This window comes from Capra hircus, chromosome 11 (genome assembly GCF_001704415.2).
Source record: "Capra hircus breed San Clemente chromosome 11, ASM170441v1, whole genome shotgun sequence".
NCBI classification, from domain to species: Eukaryota; Metazoa; Chordata; class Mammalia; order Artiodactyla; family Bovidae; genus Capra; species Capra hircus.
The window spans coordinates 25994308-26012439 of NC_030818.1; the positions used below are offsets into that span (position 1 = coordinate 25994308).

Sequence of the window (18132 nt, forward strand, 5' to 3'; positions counted from 1 at the left end):
TCACAAAATTTCTAGTTAAGAAATCAAGAAGGAAACGGCAACCCACTCCCATATCCTTGCTTGGGAAATCCCATGGGGAGTCTAGCGTGCAACAGTCCATGAAGTACAACAGGGCTGGACACAGCTTAGCGGCTAAACAACAAATGGCAGTTCTAGCCAATGTATGAGAGCAAAAACTTGTAAGGAATTGGGGATTGGGGCTGAAACCAAAATCCTAGTGTTTACAGATGTGAATGTCTATTTAGAAAAACCAAAATAAACTGCAAGCAAATATTTAAAAAAAAAAAAAAAAGAAAGAAATCAAGAGGGAGATATGTTCGTTAGGTCACTCCTTTCTGCCCGTGGACGCCACCCAGAGAGCATCGTTGAAGTCTCCCCGTCTCTACTGCCGTCATGTCTAAGTCAGAGTCTCCCAAAGAGCCCGAACAGCTGCGGAAGCTCTTCATCGGAGGACTGAGCTTTGAGGCATTCTGAGCAACGGGGAACGCTCACAGATTGTGGTAATGAGGGATCCAAACACCAAGTGCTCCAGAGGCTTCGGGTTTGTCACATACAGCACGGTGGAGGAGGTGGATGTGGCCCTGAGTGCAAGGCCACACAAGGTGGACGAAGAGCTGTGGAACCAGAGGGCTGTCTCAAGAGAAGATTCTCAAAGACCTGGTGCCCACTAAACTGTGAAAAAGACTTTTGTTGGCGGCATTAAAGAGGACACTGAAGAACATCACCTGAGGGGTTATTTTGAACAGTATGGGAAAACTGAAATGACTGAAATCATGACTGACCGAAGCAGTGGCAAAAAGAGAGGCTTTGCTTTTGTAACCTTTGATGACCATGACTCCGTAGATAAGATTGGTCATTTAGAAATACCACACTGTGAATGGCCGCTACTGTGAAGTGAGAAAAGCCCTCTCTAACCAAGAGATGGCTAGTGCTTCATCCAGCCTGAGAGGTCAAAGTGGTCCTGGAAACTTTGGTGGCAGTCATGGAGGAAACTTCAGTGGCCAAGGTGGCTTTGGTGCAGCCAATCGTGGTGGCGGATATGGTGGCAGTGGGGATGGTTACAAGGGATTTGGTAATGATGGAAGCAATTTTGGAGGTGGCGGAAGCTACAGTGATTTTGGCAATTACAACAATCAATCTTAAAATTTTGGACCCATGAAAGGAGGAAACTTTGGAGGCAAAACTTCTGGCCCATATGGTGGTTGGAGGCCAATACTTTGCCAAACCACAAAATCGAGGTGGCTATGGTGGTTCTAGCAGTAGCAGTTAACTATGGCAGTGGCAGAAGGTTCTAATTACTGCCAGGAAACCAAGCTTAGCAGGAGAGGAGAGCCAGAGAAGTGACAGGGAAGCTACAGGTTACAACAGATTTGTGAACTCAGCCAAGCACAGTGGTGGCAGGGCCTAGCTGCTACAAAGAAGACAACACTCATGTGTATGGGCAAAAAACTCGAGGACTATATTTGTGACTAATTATATAACAGGTTATTTTAGTTTCTGTTCTGTGGAAAGTGTAAAGCATTCCAACAACGGGTTTTGTTTTGTTTTGTTTTTCCAACAAAGGGTTTTTCATGTAGATTTTTTTTTTTTGCATCCATGCTGTTGATTGCTAAATGCAATAGTCTGCTCATGCTGCTGAATAAATGTCTTTTTTTTTTTTTTCAAAGGTGCTGTGTAAAGTTAGTCTACTCTGAAGCCATTTTGGTAAACTACTCCAACTACTCCAAACTACTTCTAACTCCAGTGTGAAGTTAGAGTTCCTTCAAGGTGATGTCAGGTTCCATTTGAAATTTATTTACAACCTGCTTTGGTGGAAAAGCTACTGTCTTCAGAACCTTGGTGTAGTTGAACTGACAGTTACTTTGTTGTAACCTGGAGTTCACTGTTAAAAGGGTCACCCATGCAAAGTCATGGAGTTTTTTTGGTTATTAATGATTGTTGGCATATCCTATGCAATATATTTAAATTGAATTATGGTACTGATGAAGTTATAGATGGGAATGAAGCTTGTGTATCATCTATTATCACGTGTAATCAATAAAAAGTTTAATACCCTCTTGGAAAAAAAAAGTTAAGAGGTTCTATAAATTTCTAAACTGATGGCTTTCTATGGAAGAGAACTCAAAACTATCACTACTAGAATGAAAATGAATCTGCTGCATAATGGTTAAATTATCATAAAGCATACTTGGAAATCTACATAAAAACTGGAGAAATTAGAGATAACAGAAGCATTCTACAGAGAAAACTTAAGTGAAGAAAACGGAAGCAATGTATGATCTGGGAAGAGCACAATGAGGTCTAAATGAAAACATCTAGAATGTGAAAGGCAAGCTTGTATCAAAGGGTTCAAGACCATCACAGAAATTTTAAAGCGGTCTTAATAGAGGTAGGCACACCTTCAGGAAATATTACCACTGAAAAAACCGAAGAAGAGCAAGAAACGGGTCTCATATCCAGCCTACAACCTTGAGATGTTAGCTTAAAGTCCTAATCGTTTTTTGCTTTCACATAAAATTAAAACATGTAACAAATACATTTGTCAAAAAATGCATGATCATGTTATATTCAAAGTGCAATTTTTGATAAAATGACATCTACTTTAGTTTTCATTATGAAAAATTTCAAGTGTACAGAAAAATATAAGGAATAGTATAATGACCCCCACCATATACCCACTGCCTACATCTAATAAGCAACATGTTTCCTGATCTGTTTAACCTTTAAACACATGGCTCCTGACTTAAGGCTTAAGTATTTTAAAATGAATTACAGAAATCTTCAGTTTTTTCATTTCTCAATACTTCATTACTGATCTCAAAATTCAAGGACATCTATAAATCATAAGCTGTTATTCTATCTAATATAAACATGAGAGTGATTCCTTAACTACCTACTACTGAGTCGATATTTAAATTTTCCCAATTGTACCAAAATGTCTTTGTTAACTTAAATGAAAGAAAATAATGAATATATACAATTTAAGTTCCATCTCTTCCTAAGTCACTACTAATTTGCTGGGCTCAGATCCCACGTTGTCAAAAAGGAGACCCCAGTGTCCACGTTTACCTTTGTTTCTCCTCCTGTGGCAGGCGTTCAATAGCCCTTGCTGAAGATTAACTTCTACTGGTGAGGGTAATGAAGTCGGGCAATCCTTTTCTTCCTCATACCACAACTTAAAAATAAAATTATTCAGTTAAAAAAACAGTGGTAAATACAGCAACCTTTTCAATGTACAGCTGGGTTAATCTATAACCTAAATTTATAACGACAACAGAAATCTGTTATATTTATAGTTAAAAACAAATTACCTCGGGTACATCAAATGGAACCTCTTGATTATTGTTCCTAAGGATTTCTGCTAATAACCTTAATGTCTTCTCACGAGGAATAATATTTTCTTCTTGCATTTTATTCCAGACAGCATCAGCTTTTTGCCAGTCATCATTTACTTCTGTAAAAATAAATAGAAACTAATGAACATACTAAACAGAATCCATGAAAATATTTAAAACTTTTTATTTGCTGCTAAAGCAAGTATCCAAAACACTGCCTCCAGGGAAAGGACCAGGGTAATTGTGGACCCAAAGTGAGAAGACTTCTTTCTGTATACCTTTTTGTACCTTTTGAAGTTTAAACCACAGAAAGTCCTTACCTATTAAAACATAAGAAAAGAAAAACCACACTTCATTAAAAACTTCTCAACTATGAGCAGTAGACTCTGGAAAGATGACAGGATGCACATATACAGTCCAGTACACAGCTACAATGATTGAGAATGTACAAATGTATGATCTTTGTCAAAAGAGACAAATTTTTCTGCTTAGATAGGGAGAATTCTGTCTCTTCTGTCGACCTTAAGAATTTCTATGTCCGTGTGTAATATGTTTCTCATAATGTCAACAGACTTAAGTAAGATTACAGGGGGAGAGGAAGGTTATTGGAAAGAAACCAGCAGATTTCCTTCATAACAAAGTATCTAGTGTCTTCTGTGTGATAACCTGGTCTTCACAAATAGCAAAAACTTAAGAATCAAAACTTCATTTTTAAACATTCTATGAATTTTGAAAAAACAGCAAGTCATTTAAGTTTCTGCCCGTGAAAAGTTAGAGCAAAATATGAAAAACTTATGGCACTAAGTTCAATACACCTGTTACACACAAAGGAATACTGTTTTAAAAGTGGCCTTTTGAAAATATGAATCAGAAATATCTCAGTGGTGTACGGCCAGCTCCAGGAAGAGGGTTTGTTTCAGGACACGAATGTTCCAGAAAACATAAGAATGTTTGTTTCTCAAAAATATCAAAATACCAAAATACATGAAATTTTCCTAGATTTCCTCCCACCCTAAAATTGAAAAGCTAGTAAGTGTTTTGATAACGGACTCTTCAAAGTAAAAAAACTCAAAAGAACAAAAACGAAACACATTTACACTCCATTAGAAACGTGCAATAAAGAAAAAGAAAACAAGTAGAAAATTTCCTAGGAGTCATACTCAGATGGCAGCCCAAGTTTTCATACAGAATATACTAAGAGGTGAACCAAACAGTAGAAATTAACCTAAAGTTCAGAGTGATTTTATATATACTTTGATAATAAAATCAGCCTAACAATCAATTTTCAAAGCAAGATTCTCATAAGCTAATTATGCTTTTCCTTCATTAAAATGTTTTCATGTAATGTAAAATTCAACAGTAATTTTTCAAGTATGTTAATATATAAAACTTTATATACATAAAGGTTGTCAAATACACTTTATTTAATTAAATAAAAACAAAAACCCAAGCCCCCATATCTTTAATTCTGTAGAAAGGGGAAAATGGAGCATTTCTGTTTCATGCCAAAGGGCACTATGGACTGTGGAGGACACAGGCAAAGCTTCCACACATTGGGAACAGAACCGCTAAGGCACTTTTTTTAAGCTAGTAATTATTATTTCAGATAGTGAAGAGATGGATGAGGTACCATGCTTTCAGACTGGAAGGAGTATGGGAAGATAATTCACTTCAGTAGAACAGGATACAACAGAGAGGCTCCTGTCCAAATGGACTAACAGCTTACAACAAGAAAATATTTCAAAACACAGGTGAGAACTATCCAGCATGAAACTGAGATATACGCACTTTCTATCTTGGAAATGTACCTGGATCACAGAATACAGAATAAAAATTTGAGGCAATCAAACTGGTTGGTGCCAAAATCTGTAGCCATGCTCTCACCAAGACACAGAAAGGCTAAGCCTTTCATAATATACCCTGGGGGCTTTAAATTCCTTTAACCAAAACAACAACAATCATACTTGTTATCTGAAAAATCAAACAGCCCACAGACTTGGCTGTAACCAGGGAATGGACACTGCCTCAGTAATTCCTTTACTTTCCTGGAACTCATGGTTCCTTCTTTAAAGAACAAGAGCACTGATGTACTAAATGATCTGAGAACTCTTAAACTATAAAAGCCAAGGAATTTTTGACACTGTCAGTGAATTTTACAGGAACACAGCTGTGGGACTTCACTGTGAGGCCATCTGACCAGCATGTAACAAGAGCTGGCACTTCACACATGGCTCCTATAGTGTTAAACTAAGAGACAAAGATTTCTAGGGTTCAGAGTTTCAATTATAAAGTTGTCAAGTTTTTATGCATTACTGACAGGATGGGGTAATTTCTACATTTCCCATGTGTCAATCACCTGATTATGGTCTCTAAATATCATTCCTCTCTAAAATAAGGTTTGGACAGGAATTACGCCACATAAGCCGGGATGGTCTTGTTTGGCCTAAATATAACAACCTAATGCAGGTTGTTATATATATATAACAACAAAGACTAACGCAGTATGTCAAATGACACAGGGAGCTGATGTAAAGAGGTTCCCAGTGACCAAAGACGGGACAATTTGGGCACCAAAAAGAATAATGACTGCAAGGAAATGAAACACAAATATACCAAAAAGTTCATGAACTCATTAAAAACATGTTCAATGATCAACTTAGGAGGTTCCAGGGATACCAGCATTTAAAACTGGTTAACTAAAGGGAGAAAAAGCAAGCATGTATCTTTTCCTACGAATTTATTTCATATTAATAAAATAAGGCACAGAACACAGCACACAAAGCATGTAGAGCATTAAACAATCAAAATAATAATAGGTGTATATGCAAAAAAATACATGGATACAAATGTAGAGAGAGCGATTTGGAAGGATGGCCACAGACACGTTAACTCAGGTATTGTGTGGACACAACAACGTTTGACGTTTTGCTATACTATATACTACTATACTGGCTCGACCCTTCAGTAATTTAGAATACATTTATGTTGTGTGTGTGTGTGTGTAATAATGGAGGAGGGAAGGCCATACAGCATGAAAAAGAAACGTCAATGGTCATAAGTAAAGAAAATAGCACGTAAATAACACCTTAGGATAAATACTCAGGGTGGTTTTCCTGTCTTCTTTCTCCCCCCAGTGGTGCCATGCAGCACATGGGATCTTAGTTCCCTGAACAGGGATCGAACCCAGGTCCCCTGCAGTGGAAGCATGGAGTCACAGCCAGTGGACCACTAGGAAGTCCCATAAATGTTCATGTTTTAAATGTCGGGGTTTTAAAAATAGATCCAAAGAACTTTTATTGCAAAATTATGAATGTAAGGCAGCTCAAGTTTTGGCAAGAGTACTTTACATATACAAAGAATAAATTCTCTTCTTTGCATATGTAAAGAAACTAAGTGTTTTGAATATAATAAAACTGTAAGAAGGAGAAAAAACTGTCCTTTAGAAATAACAGAATATTCCTTATTAGTAATGTTAAAATAATAATATATATGCTGGTGAGGGAGTTGTTTCATTCATGTAATGTTTGTTGCAGGGCTTAGGAGCTAATTTCATAAGACTATCACAGTGGAAAGTCAAAATATATCAGAAAGGAGAGAACTAAAGTTTGAATTATGGCAGATTCCTATAACAGATCACCTATGAACATCATATTATTAAGTAGAAAAGGAAAGCTGGTTTAGTAGAGCTAGTATTTAAAGGAATGAAGAGAGTTACGTTTTTTATTCCTTAATCTCCATGATAGCTATATGGAGGCTGGTGTCACAAAACCACGGAGCAGTGTATCTCTGCCTTGTGCATGCTTCTGCAGTATGCTGTAATTCACAACAAAGTGTGTATGTGTGTGTGCAAGGCACTGTTTTAAAATAAACATGCAAAACTGCCCTTTAACAAATACCCCGAAATAATTAAATGAACTCCCTTCAAGGGATAAAATTATATTATGAAAAAGAATGAGTTCATAAAAAATTCCAATACACTGAACAAACTGTTTTCTCAGAAATCCGGTCTGGACTTTTCATGTGTTACAGGGCCACATTCCATATATCATTCCATACTACATGTTCCTTTTCAAATAAAGTGTGCTTTATAAATTATTCAACGTATTTAAGGAGTGGTCCAAGTTAGAGGGCAAAAAGGGGGGGGGCACACGCAGGAGGAGACAGCTTGCTTTTTCTTCAGAAAGTGGTTTAGGGTTTCCACAACCACATTATTGATTCATAACATGACAGAAGCTGGGTTAAAAAGTATATACTTCCCTATGATGATTCCTCTGGCTTCCAGTCCCATGAGAGGCTGCTGTCATGCTATCTCACCCTCAGAGGCTTCTCAGCTGAGCAGAGGAGAGTTTCTCAGACTATGGGCTCAAATACAGAGCTGGGAGGGGGTGTCCATCAGAACAGATAGCGGAGATTAAAGAAAACGGTAATAAACCTCAGTTTATTTGTAAGAGTTCCTGCTTATGCCTAAAGGAAATTTTAAGATGAACTTAAAACTTGTTTTTCCTTTTCTTCCTTTTTAGAAAAACAATAGCAAAAGGTCAGCTCCAGAGGGAAAAAGTCTGTAAAGCTGGATGCCTCTCATCCTTCCCTGGATGTACCGCATGTATCCTTGCAGCTGTTCTTTCACCCCAAGGTATTGTCAGTCCTGGTTCAGGTCTAACTCTTCTGAAGAACACCATTTTCTATCTGCAGTGCCGACCTCAATGCTAGCACTGTGGACTTCAGAGATATTTCTGAATGAAAGTCTTCTACGGGGATGACTTTAAGGTTGGAAACTCATTTAGATGTATCACTTCGGTATTTTTAGCTTGCAAAAAATTAGAACTTAAGAAAGAAAGAATTCTCTCAAAGTAAGAAAAAGCAGGGGGAGTGGGGAGAATTAGCACTTTAGTACAGGTTATAATCCACTAATTAAGGATTAAATGCCTAAAACCCAAGTTTTAAAATTCTATACATTCAACAACAACCTCAGCATTGGGTGCCAGAATTTGATCATTACTCAAGTGAAAAGTTTTAAGAATTACATGTGAACCATGTGTCAATGTAACCAATGAATGAAATGTAAAATTTACAGCATATTTAATATACACCATCAAGATGTAAGACAAAGCCTCCAGTGATAATAAATGCAAGTTCAAAAAGACAAATGAATCACCTTATTCACTGCTGTCTATGTTTGGTAAAGGAAAAAGAAGAATAGATCGAGATCAAATATCTTATGTAGGAAAGGAAGGAAGAAAGGTCACCGACTGTTCCATCGCTCCTCTCTACAAAATACCTTAAGAGACTGCACAGTTCCAGATGTGTAAACTTGCATAAACATACTAGAGAACTGTTTAACAACAGAGACCCCAAGTTTCAGAAATCACTTTTAACCCTTAGTGCAAATACAAATTCAGCTTAGGGAAACAATTAAGGTTGTGAACAAAGATTAAGGTAAAAAGATGACTAATGTAGTGTTTTATAGGATGGAAAACTAAAACTTATTCACACGTTTAGCAGTAGGAGACTAGTTGAGTAAACTCTAATATATCTGTTCAATATAGTCATTGGTGGGTGATAAAGTGCAAAAAAAGGTTGATAATATAGAACCGAGTCAAAACTACCTTACAATACAATCACATGCTGAAAAGTAATTGTTTACAATGAGTCTGTATATAAATATGCATTTTTTCTGAAAAAATATCTAGACACATGAATATGTCAATGATTACTTATAGAAGTGACTGATTAATTTACTAAAGAATTTAAATTAAAAGAAAAAAAGAATAGTTTCTCCTCAAAAACTCCCATTAAATTCTGTGGCTCTGATGAAGAGTTTTCTCACTTTCTCATTATTGCAGTAAGAATGTCAGGGAAGACTGTAGGAAGTCTAGTGAAACAACACAGCATTTTGTGATATAAATTCAATTTGGCCTCTCCTTGAGCCTCTGTGGAAGACTCCACAAGTGACAACCCCCAGGAGCTTCCTCAGGGCCTGATGTTCCTTTCCAGGCACTGCCTTCCACAGAATAAATGTCTCAAAATAAAAACATGAGGAAGAGTCATATTACTTACTATATAGTTTTAGCAGACTGTAGTATAGTTGGTCTCTATCACATTCAAATAGCTTCTGTGTCAGCTCCACTAATTTTTCTAGAGTTTCAACCTTAAAAATAAGATTAACAGAGGGATCTAGATTGTATAAAGGATATATTTTTATAGTTGACAAGTCACAGTTGAATAACTCTTCAAATCAGCTTTACCCAAAGGGCAGGCTAACTTTACTTCAAAGGTTGAAGGACTGAACACAAGAATGCAACTGTACTTAATGCCACCAACTGTATATGCTAAGAATGATTAAAAATGATAAATGTGATGCTGTACGTATTTTATCACAATTAAAAACAATTTTAAACTAAAGAGCTAAAGGATTCTTTGGAGACAAGAATACATGTGAATGATTCTCTAGTTGAGAAAACCTCCACGGAGGAGCATTTTGGAAAATTCAAAGATACTGAGGGTGGAGGACTCAGTGAGTACATCTGTATCTGTTAACAGGAATATTCTTCCTCCCCAACTTTATACTCCTCTTTCCCTGTGGCTTTTTCTTGGCACGATGTGAGAGGCATCTGGGCTGGAGTAAAGTAGAAACTCCACTGGGCTCCCCTCAAGCATCTCCTCTGGCCACTAACAACTGAAGCAGGTTTCAGCTGCCAAGGAAACGTCAGCCCTGCTCAAACCAACAAGTATAATGAAGCCAGCTAAAATCTTCAGAGCCCATGTTATTATTTTTAGGGATTCTGTAGACCTCAGGAACCAGGATTAAACGATTGCTTATTTGGAAAACAACCGAGGTAACCAAAGCTGCATCTCATGAAATCCCCAAATGCTCACAGGATATGGAAGACACTTGCTTTCTACTCACAGTTTTGGGTGAGGGAGAACAGAAATTAAACACAAACCTGATTATTTGCAATACATCTATCACAAAACCACTGAAGTCTCGTAGGCCGAGCTCTAATGCCTGGAGTCTGTAAAATAAAATAATCATACAGCACACAAGGTAAGGCTTTAGTCAAATGTTAATTTCCCCTCAATGATAGTTTTCCTTCTAATGACCCTGGCTGCCTCCTTCCCCAATGTATATACTAAAAGAAATCTATAACTTAATCCCACAGTTATCAAGGATCTTTAGGATTAGAACAACCTATACTTAACCAATGTCTAGAAGATTTGGGTTATTTCAAAATGCTATTCTGTAGGTCAATTTGAATTCCATAAATCTATAATTATTAAAAACAGCTAAGCGTTCTGTAGCTGAAAGAGAAAGAAACCCTGAAATGATGGACTAAATCAACTCCAAAATATATCAAATTAGACACATACACACACACACACTCTTTAGAGAGATCCCAATAGACTCAGAAAGCAAAAATTATTAATACATTACATAGACTTAATAATTATCACAATGATAAACCAATGGCTTTTAAAGAGACATGCCTTGTAAAACTTAGTGATGAAAGTATTCTGATTACCACACATGCTTGCCTAGCATCGAAAACTAAATGTTTCAAGAGCTAGGTACTAAAAACAATCCAAGTACTCAGTTAGTTCATAGTCTTAGCTTATTTCAATAATTGAGATGTATGTTATAGCCTCAAATTAGGAATAACTAATAATTAGTCAATAATTCTGGTTTCAAAACAATTACTTTACAACTTTGGATACTGAATAAAAGACAAACCGCTTCATATTTAATCTCAAGGATCTGTCACTCTACCTACAGCATCTTCATCATCTACGAGGGCTTCCCTATGAAAACACTACATTATTTAATACATGATCACAGCATTGTGACAAGAAAACAATGTACCCTGGCAGCTCCAGTCCAGAGGACATATCTTTACTGCTTTCTTCACTCAGTTTTGTGGACTACACCAAGCAACCCTCAAATCTGATCTCTTATTTCTAAGTCCTCATTATGTTTTATTTCTTAAAATAATATCATACAATGTTAAATTAAAAGCTGATGCAAGAACCAACATCTCAGGGCTTTGGTAGAACAACAAAAAAAATTGGTATAGAAGTTTGTAAATTAAGTGTTCTCATTCTAACCGTGCAAGTACCCAGATTTTGGGTTACAAGAAATAAATGTGGAATAAATTAACTGCTGAGATATATATATATTCTCAAACAGCACTAATATTTACTTTCGCATCCAATTTCTACTCAAGGATGTTCTCACATTATCTGTTCTGTTTCACGTGCATTACAATGAAAATGAAGCCAACATCAAATGTACACAGAAAGCCCTTGAAAAAAAACACTAGATAATCCTCTTTAGAACATGGCAAAATGTAAGGGCTACATTCACTTACAACTTTCAATATTACTGCTCATCCAAATGGCAATGATCTAAATAGCACAACTTTCAAGGCAAACTCTTCCTTTTGTGGCCGATTAATCTGCCTGTCACTGGCAGGACAACTGACTTATACGGCAGATATTCCTATACTTCATTATGAAATTAAGGATTGTTTTCACAAATGAATCTCAATCATCAAAAGAACATCTAGGTCAGATTAACTAAATCTCCTAGGCTTCTGTAACAGTCTACATTTCTGGCTTATCTCTTAACATCTTATTGAATTTTAAACACTGTAAGTTGAAAGCAAAAAACAAAAAAAAATAAAAAAAGAAAAGAAAATATAACAAAAACATGGAGAAAAGAATTCTAATTGGGATGCTAAATATAACTTATCCAAAACCAGTTAATGCTTAATTAAAACAATAAACTCATCTCTAATTTTTCCTGTTTTTCCTATGTACAATCTATTTAATAGACAGGATAAAGTAATTATTATAATTAAAACAAACAAACAGCATGTTTGTTTCCACCTGGGTTACTGTGCTTCAAAACACACTTTATGCAGCTGCGATTCAGAACTAGATTCACTTGTATTAGAAAAAAGTAATCCCAATTTAAAAAATAATTTTCATTAATGTTGTTACATCACTGATATAAATTTGCTGTTATCATAACAGGCCTCTATGTATATTAGTAGAAACAGATATCAAGTGTAACATTGATAATTATCATTTTGAAGTGAAAACAGATGAAGATTCTTCTACTTCAAACTGCACCTCAAAGGAAATCATTTTAAATTTAACTAAAATAGTGATTTTTGCCTGTTCTGAGTTTTGTTACCATTACTGCTAGAAATGGAAAATGGAAAACCACCACTCTGGCTTCACGTCCTCTAGCTGAAGTAGGAGGAGGAAGATCAAATGCACAAGGAGGACGGGACAAACAAGAGCAGTAAGAACCCAACTATCTATCCCCAGAGCCAGAACAGCAAGGAGTAAAAGGGCATCACGGTAATTACAGAACCTTCCAACAACTGTCCTTTCTCTACACTCTCCAGAGACAGACTCAAAGGCCATGTCTAGTAAGGAGGAAAATATGGCTGAGCAAGTCAAACTAACAGTCTAAGTATCATTAACTAAATATGATCCCGCTGTTACAGAAGATACTAAGTAACTCGTGGGAGAGAGGGAGTATGAACCGGCAGGAGAACGGACATCTCCTGAAATCTGGGGGACAGAAGCGGGGGATCTGGAGAAGGAAATGGCAACCCACTCCAGTATTCCTGCCTGGGAAATCCCACGGACAGAGGAGCCTGGCGGGCTGCAATCCATGCGGTTGCAAAAGTCGAACACGACTGAGCACACACACGCACACAGTGGGGGAGCTAGCTCTAAAATCCCTTCTTTATACATGAGATCCATTTTGGCTTATTAAGGAAGGCAAATTAGAATAAAGCCCTGAATCTGATCTGTTAAAGAACAAAGAGGAGGAACAAAGGTTGGGAGACTGCTATAATCCAAAATTTTAGTCCTAAAGGCAAAGTCATAAAAAGAAGTGATATGCCCCCTGAGAAGATAGCAAGTTTACTCTGGCTGAAATGTTATGCAAGAGTAATAGCAGAGAAAGACGGAGGGAAAATTCAAGAAAGAGAAATTCTGGAGAAATTTTAAGTTGTTTTGGTGGCTCAGATATTAAAGGTTGAGAGATCATGGAGGCTGAATTGAATACACGAAAAAGAAAGTGAAAGGAAGTGTCAGTTGCTCACTTGTGTCTGATTCTTTGAGATCCCATGGACTGTAGCCCACTAGGCTTCTCTGTCCATAGAATTTCCCAGGAAAGAATACTGGAGTGGGTTGTCATTCCCTAGTCCAAGGGATTTTCCTGACCCAGGGATCGTACCCAAGTCTCCTGCATAGAAGGCAGATTCTGTACCATCTGAGCCATCAGGAAAGCCCCATATTGAATATATAAATATATCAAATCAATAGTTCCAACACCTTAAACTTAATGAAACATTATATCTTAACTCAATTTTTAAAAAAGAGTGATCATGGAAGCAGAGGCAGAAATGGTGTAAGGGAACCAACAGAAAATCTGAAATCAGGATGTAATTTCCAAGTCCATGACAACCACACTCACACCCTGAACTGAAGTTTCACCACCCTAATTACTCCTCAGAGTTGTTCTGTGAGGCTCATATGAAGATGTACATGAAAATAATTTCAGAAGTATTAAAATGTTACTAATATTGGTTATACTGCTTAGCTTGTAATCTAGGTTTGAACCTCAAGAGACGAGGTTAGAGAAAGAAATGCTAAGTAAGTTTAAAGTAGACTCTTACTCATCTCTGTGTAATTACTGAGCTGCTCAAAGGGTTAAGAATAAAACTGATATAATTCTCTACAGAAACTTTGAATATAGTTATTTAACATTTCATGTCATTATTTAACTTTCTGTACTTGTTTGTACCATCTCTCCCTGGACTTAAGCTGCAATCTTAAAAACATAAAATGAATTATCTAAACAGTGTTAATTTATTTAAATGACCCACAACACTTCTTTCCTGGGAGGTGAATGAACTTGACTAAAATGAAGTCATTTTCTCTAAACAAAGAAATACCACCCTTTTTATCATAATATGTAGCAAAAGAAGTATGGGACTAAAATACTAGAACTCAGGAGGCCTGGGTTTTAGTCCAATCTTTGCTACTATGAGCCATGAAAGAGGAATCATCTATAAACACACAAAATTTTTGTCTTTATGCATCAGGGGCCTTAAAAATGGTAATAACAACATACGATCCACTTCTGAGAAATGATCCTAAGTAAATAATCTGGAAAACAAATATGCTAGGAGGTAAAGATGTGAATTATGATGGCTACTTACAATAGTGAAAAATGTCCTCAAAAGAGGAATGGGCAAATAATCTTATACAAAAGAACAATGTAGTCATTAATGCTTTAGAACAGTTCTTCCTGACGTTCAGAGAATGCAGAGACAGTGATGTAGGGTGAAGAAAGTATTATGTAAGCTATATGATTCAATTTCACATATATACAAAAGAAATATGCATTGAATAAAGGACAGAAAACCTATAAAGATGACTAGATGAGTAGTGGCACTGATAGTGAGTCTTAATAAACTTGGTGTATTTTAAACAGTAACACATGTTAAGCTTTACTTGAATCTATACACAGGCAGAGGGTTTCCCTGGTAGCTCAGCTGGTAAAGAATCCGCCTGCAATGCAGGAGACCCCAGTTTGATTCCTGGGTTAGGAAGATCCCCTAGAGAAGGGATAGGCTACCCACTCCAGTATTCATGGGCTTCCCTGGTGGTTCAAGACGGTAAAGAATCCACCTGCAATGTGGGAGACCTGCGATCCCTGGGTCGAGAGGATCCCCTGGAGAAGGCAATGGCAACCCACTCCAGTATTCTTGCTTGGAGAATCCCCATGGACAGAGGAACCTCATGGGCTACAGTCCATGGAGGCGGCAGAGAACTGGACACGACTAAAATGACTAAGCACAACACAGCATACACAGGGGGAACAATCAGGTTGACATCACTGGGAAGACAAAATACAACACACAGTGTATTTATCTGATATTATTATATACATTTACAAAAATAATTTGTGAACACTTCCCCAGTTGCACATTTCATTCCAGAATGTGCCAGAAGAATACTGGAAGGAACAAGGGACAGTTAGCCTACAGAGGATGCGACTGAAGACGAGAGAAAAGAGTTTGACTTCAACACAAGAAAGAACATCACAGAGAAAGCAGAGCATAAAGCTAACATGCAGTGTTTAACACTGTCCCAGACACTCTAGATGTGGTCTTAGCAGTGTCGTCTGATAGAGCCTTAAGAGAAAGAACAAGGATAAAGAAAAGAAGTCCTGTCCTGCTCTGGGGCCTTTGCACAGGGAGTGTCCTCTGAGTGAGATGTTTTTGCTTCCACTCATTACGTGCCTTGCTCCTGCTGCTGCTGCTGCTAAGTCGCCTCAGTCGTGTCCGACTCTGTGCGACCCCATAGACGGCAGCCCACCAGGTTCCCCCGTCCCTGGGATTCTCCAGGCAAGAACACTGGAGTGGGTTGCCATTTCCTTCTCCAATGCATGACAGGAAAAGTGAAAGTGAAGTCGCTCAGTCATGTCTGACTCCTAGCGACCCCATGGACTGCAGCCTACCAGGCTCCTTCATCCATGGGATTTTCCAGGCGAGAGTACTAGTTCACCCTTTAGTTCTCAGCCCAAACATAACTTCCTCAAAAAGATCTATCTAGTCTTGAAATAAATACTTTTATAGCACGTTCTGTTACAATAAAACAATTATTGCACTTTCATCTTTCTAAAGTCTATCTTTAGGACAGACTGTAAGATGTGATCCATAACTGTTTACTGAAGGAAGGGAAGAGAGAAATGAAGGGAAAATTGATCACACTGAGAAGCCACGCAAATTTTATCAACCACCTTAGTTAAAGGACTTGACCCAGTTTTAAGTTACGAAATCTGCCAATGCCAACTTCATAAGGGTTCATAATGGGAGGTGCTGTTGTCAGATCTAAGTTAGAGCTCAAAGTATCTCAAGTCAGAGCTTAGATGATCTTATGCCTCTGTTAATTCATCACTGTTGTTTGGTTGCTCAGTCATGTCCAACTCTTTGCGATCCTATGGACCATAGCCCGCCAGGCTCCTCTGTCCACGGGATTTCCCAGGCAAGAATACAGGAGTGGATTATCATTTCATTCTCCAGTGGATCTTCCCGTGTCTCCTGCTTGGCAGACAGATTCTTTACCACTGAGCCACCTGAGAAGCCCTTAATTCACCATAATTCAGTTCAGTAGCTCAGATATGCCCAACTCTTTGCAACCCCATGGACTGTAGCACACTGGGCTTCCCTGTCCATCACCAACTCCCAGAGCTTGCTCAAACTTGTGTCCATCAAGTCAGTGATGCCATCCAACCATCTCATCCTCTGTTGTCCCCTTCTCCTCCTGCCTTCAGACTTTCCCAGTCTCCACCATACTTTCTGCTAATTAAGGGCACTAGCATTGAGATATCTACTATTACATATCACTTAAAATGACTGAGTAAAGTGTCCTGAAAATCCCCACAACCACTATCCTAATTCAGATCCTATTAATCTTACTGTCCCAAATCTCCTTTCATCTATCACACATCCTTCTGCTAGTATAAACTTCTTTCTAACATTGCTGAGAGTTGACTGTCTTCTGAATGAACTCCAGCCTGCTTATTCAGATACTGAAGGGTCTCTGGGAACAACCTACCCTTACAAGGTATTTCTTTTAAATCCTATACCCCAGGATGAAAGATTTATTTAGGAAATCAGGAAAAAAAATAAAACTGGCTTTGTTTGCAGATGACAAGATCTTATATGTAGAAAATACTAAAGATTCCATCAAAAATCTATTAGAACTGATCAATGGATTCAATAAAGTTGCAGGATACAAAATCAACATAAAGAAGTCAGTTTGACTGCTATCCACTAGGAACAAAATATCTGAAAAAAAAAAATTGAAACAATCCTAATTCATAAGATTATCAAAATGATTAAAAAAAAACCCTAGGAATAAATTTAACCAAGGCTATGAAAGATCTGTACATTGAAAATTATGAGACTTAAGTCAGACACACAACACACATACACTCAAGCACACAGAAGTCCTGCCATTTGCGACAACACAGACGGACCATGAAGGCATCATGCGGAGGAAAATAAGTCAGAAAAGGGGGAGGTCTTTATGATTATCACCTATATGTGAAATCTAAAAACCCAAACTCCTAAAACCAGGGCATAAAATGGTGGTTGCCAGGGTCTTGGGGGTGAGGGGAACAGGGAGACGCTGGTCAAACAGCACAAACTCCCAGTTCTAAAATGAATAGGTTCTGCGGATCTAACGCACAACATCGCAATTAAACCTAATAATACAGCTTATGTACACACACACTCTCATATATTTGAATGCTGCTAAGAACAGATCTTAAATGTCCTCACCACAGAAAGGGTAATTATTACATGAGGTAATGGAGCTGTTAAATAACACTACTATGGTAATCATTCTGTAATATATAAGCATATCAAAATCAACAGGGTGTACACCTTAAAGTTATACAATGTTAAGTGTTACTAATATCTCAATGAAGTTGGAGGAGAAAAGGAACTATTTAGAGATTTCCCTTTTCTACTTCTTTGCTCTACCGCTAATACCTTTAACACACTTCCAACCCCATCAGACTCACAAATGTGAAGAGTACTACCACATCCATCAATCCACACCCTAAACCCCATTATCAGTAAAGTCACCTAATTTCCTACATTAAGAACAAGTTTCTCTCTTGAACTCTCAAAACCATTTGTATTTTTCTTATAGCAGTTAACAATTGTCAGTCTAACACAGATGTTATCTTCATGTATTAATC

At 37.5% G+C, this 18132-nt stretch overlaps 1 protein-coding gene and 1 pseudogene across 1 annotated transcript in view; one reads left to right on the plus strand and one right to left on the minus strand.

Annotated features, from left to right (window-relative positions):
• LRPPRC (leucine rich pentatricopeptide repeat containing) overlaps nt 1-18132 on the minus strand; it is a 99060-nt gene that overhangs the window by 21918 nt on the left and 59010 nt on the right. Inside the window, exons 26-29 of the mRNA XM_018055178.1 lie at nt 10280-10348; nt 9393-9483; nt 3312-3454; nt 3070-3175 (exon numbers count right to left, since the gene is read on the minus strand). Coding sequence (XP_017910667.1) covers nt 3070-3175; nt 3312-3454; nt 9393-9483; nt 10280-10348 — 409 coding nt within the window. The remainder of the gene's footprint in view (nt 1-3069; nt 3176-3311; nt 3455-9392; nt 9484-10279; nt 10349-18132) is intronic.
• Nucleotides 82-1418, plus strand: LOC102177169 (annotated as a pseudogene).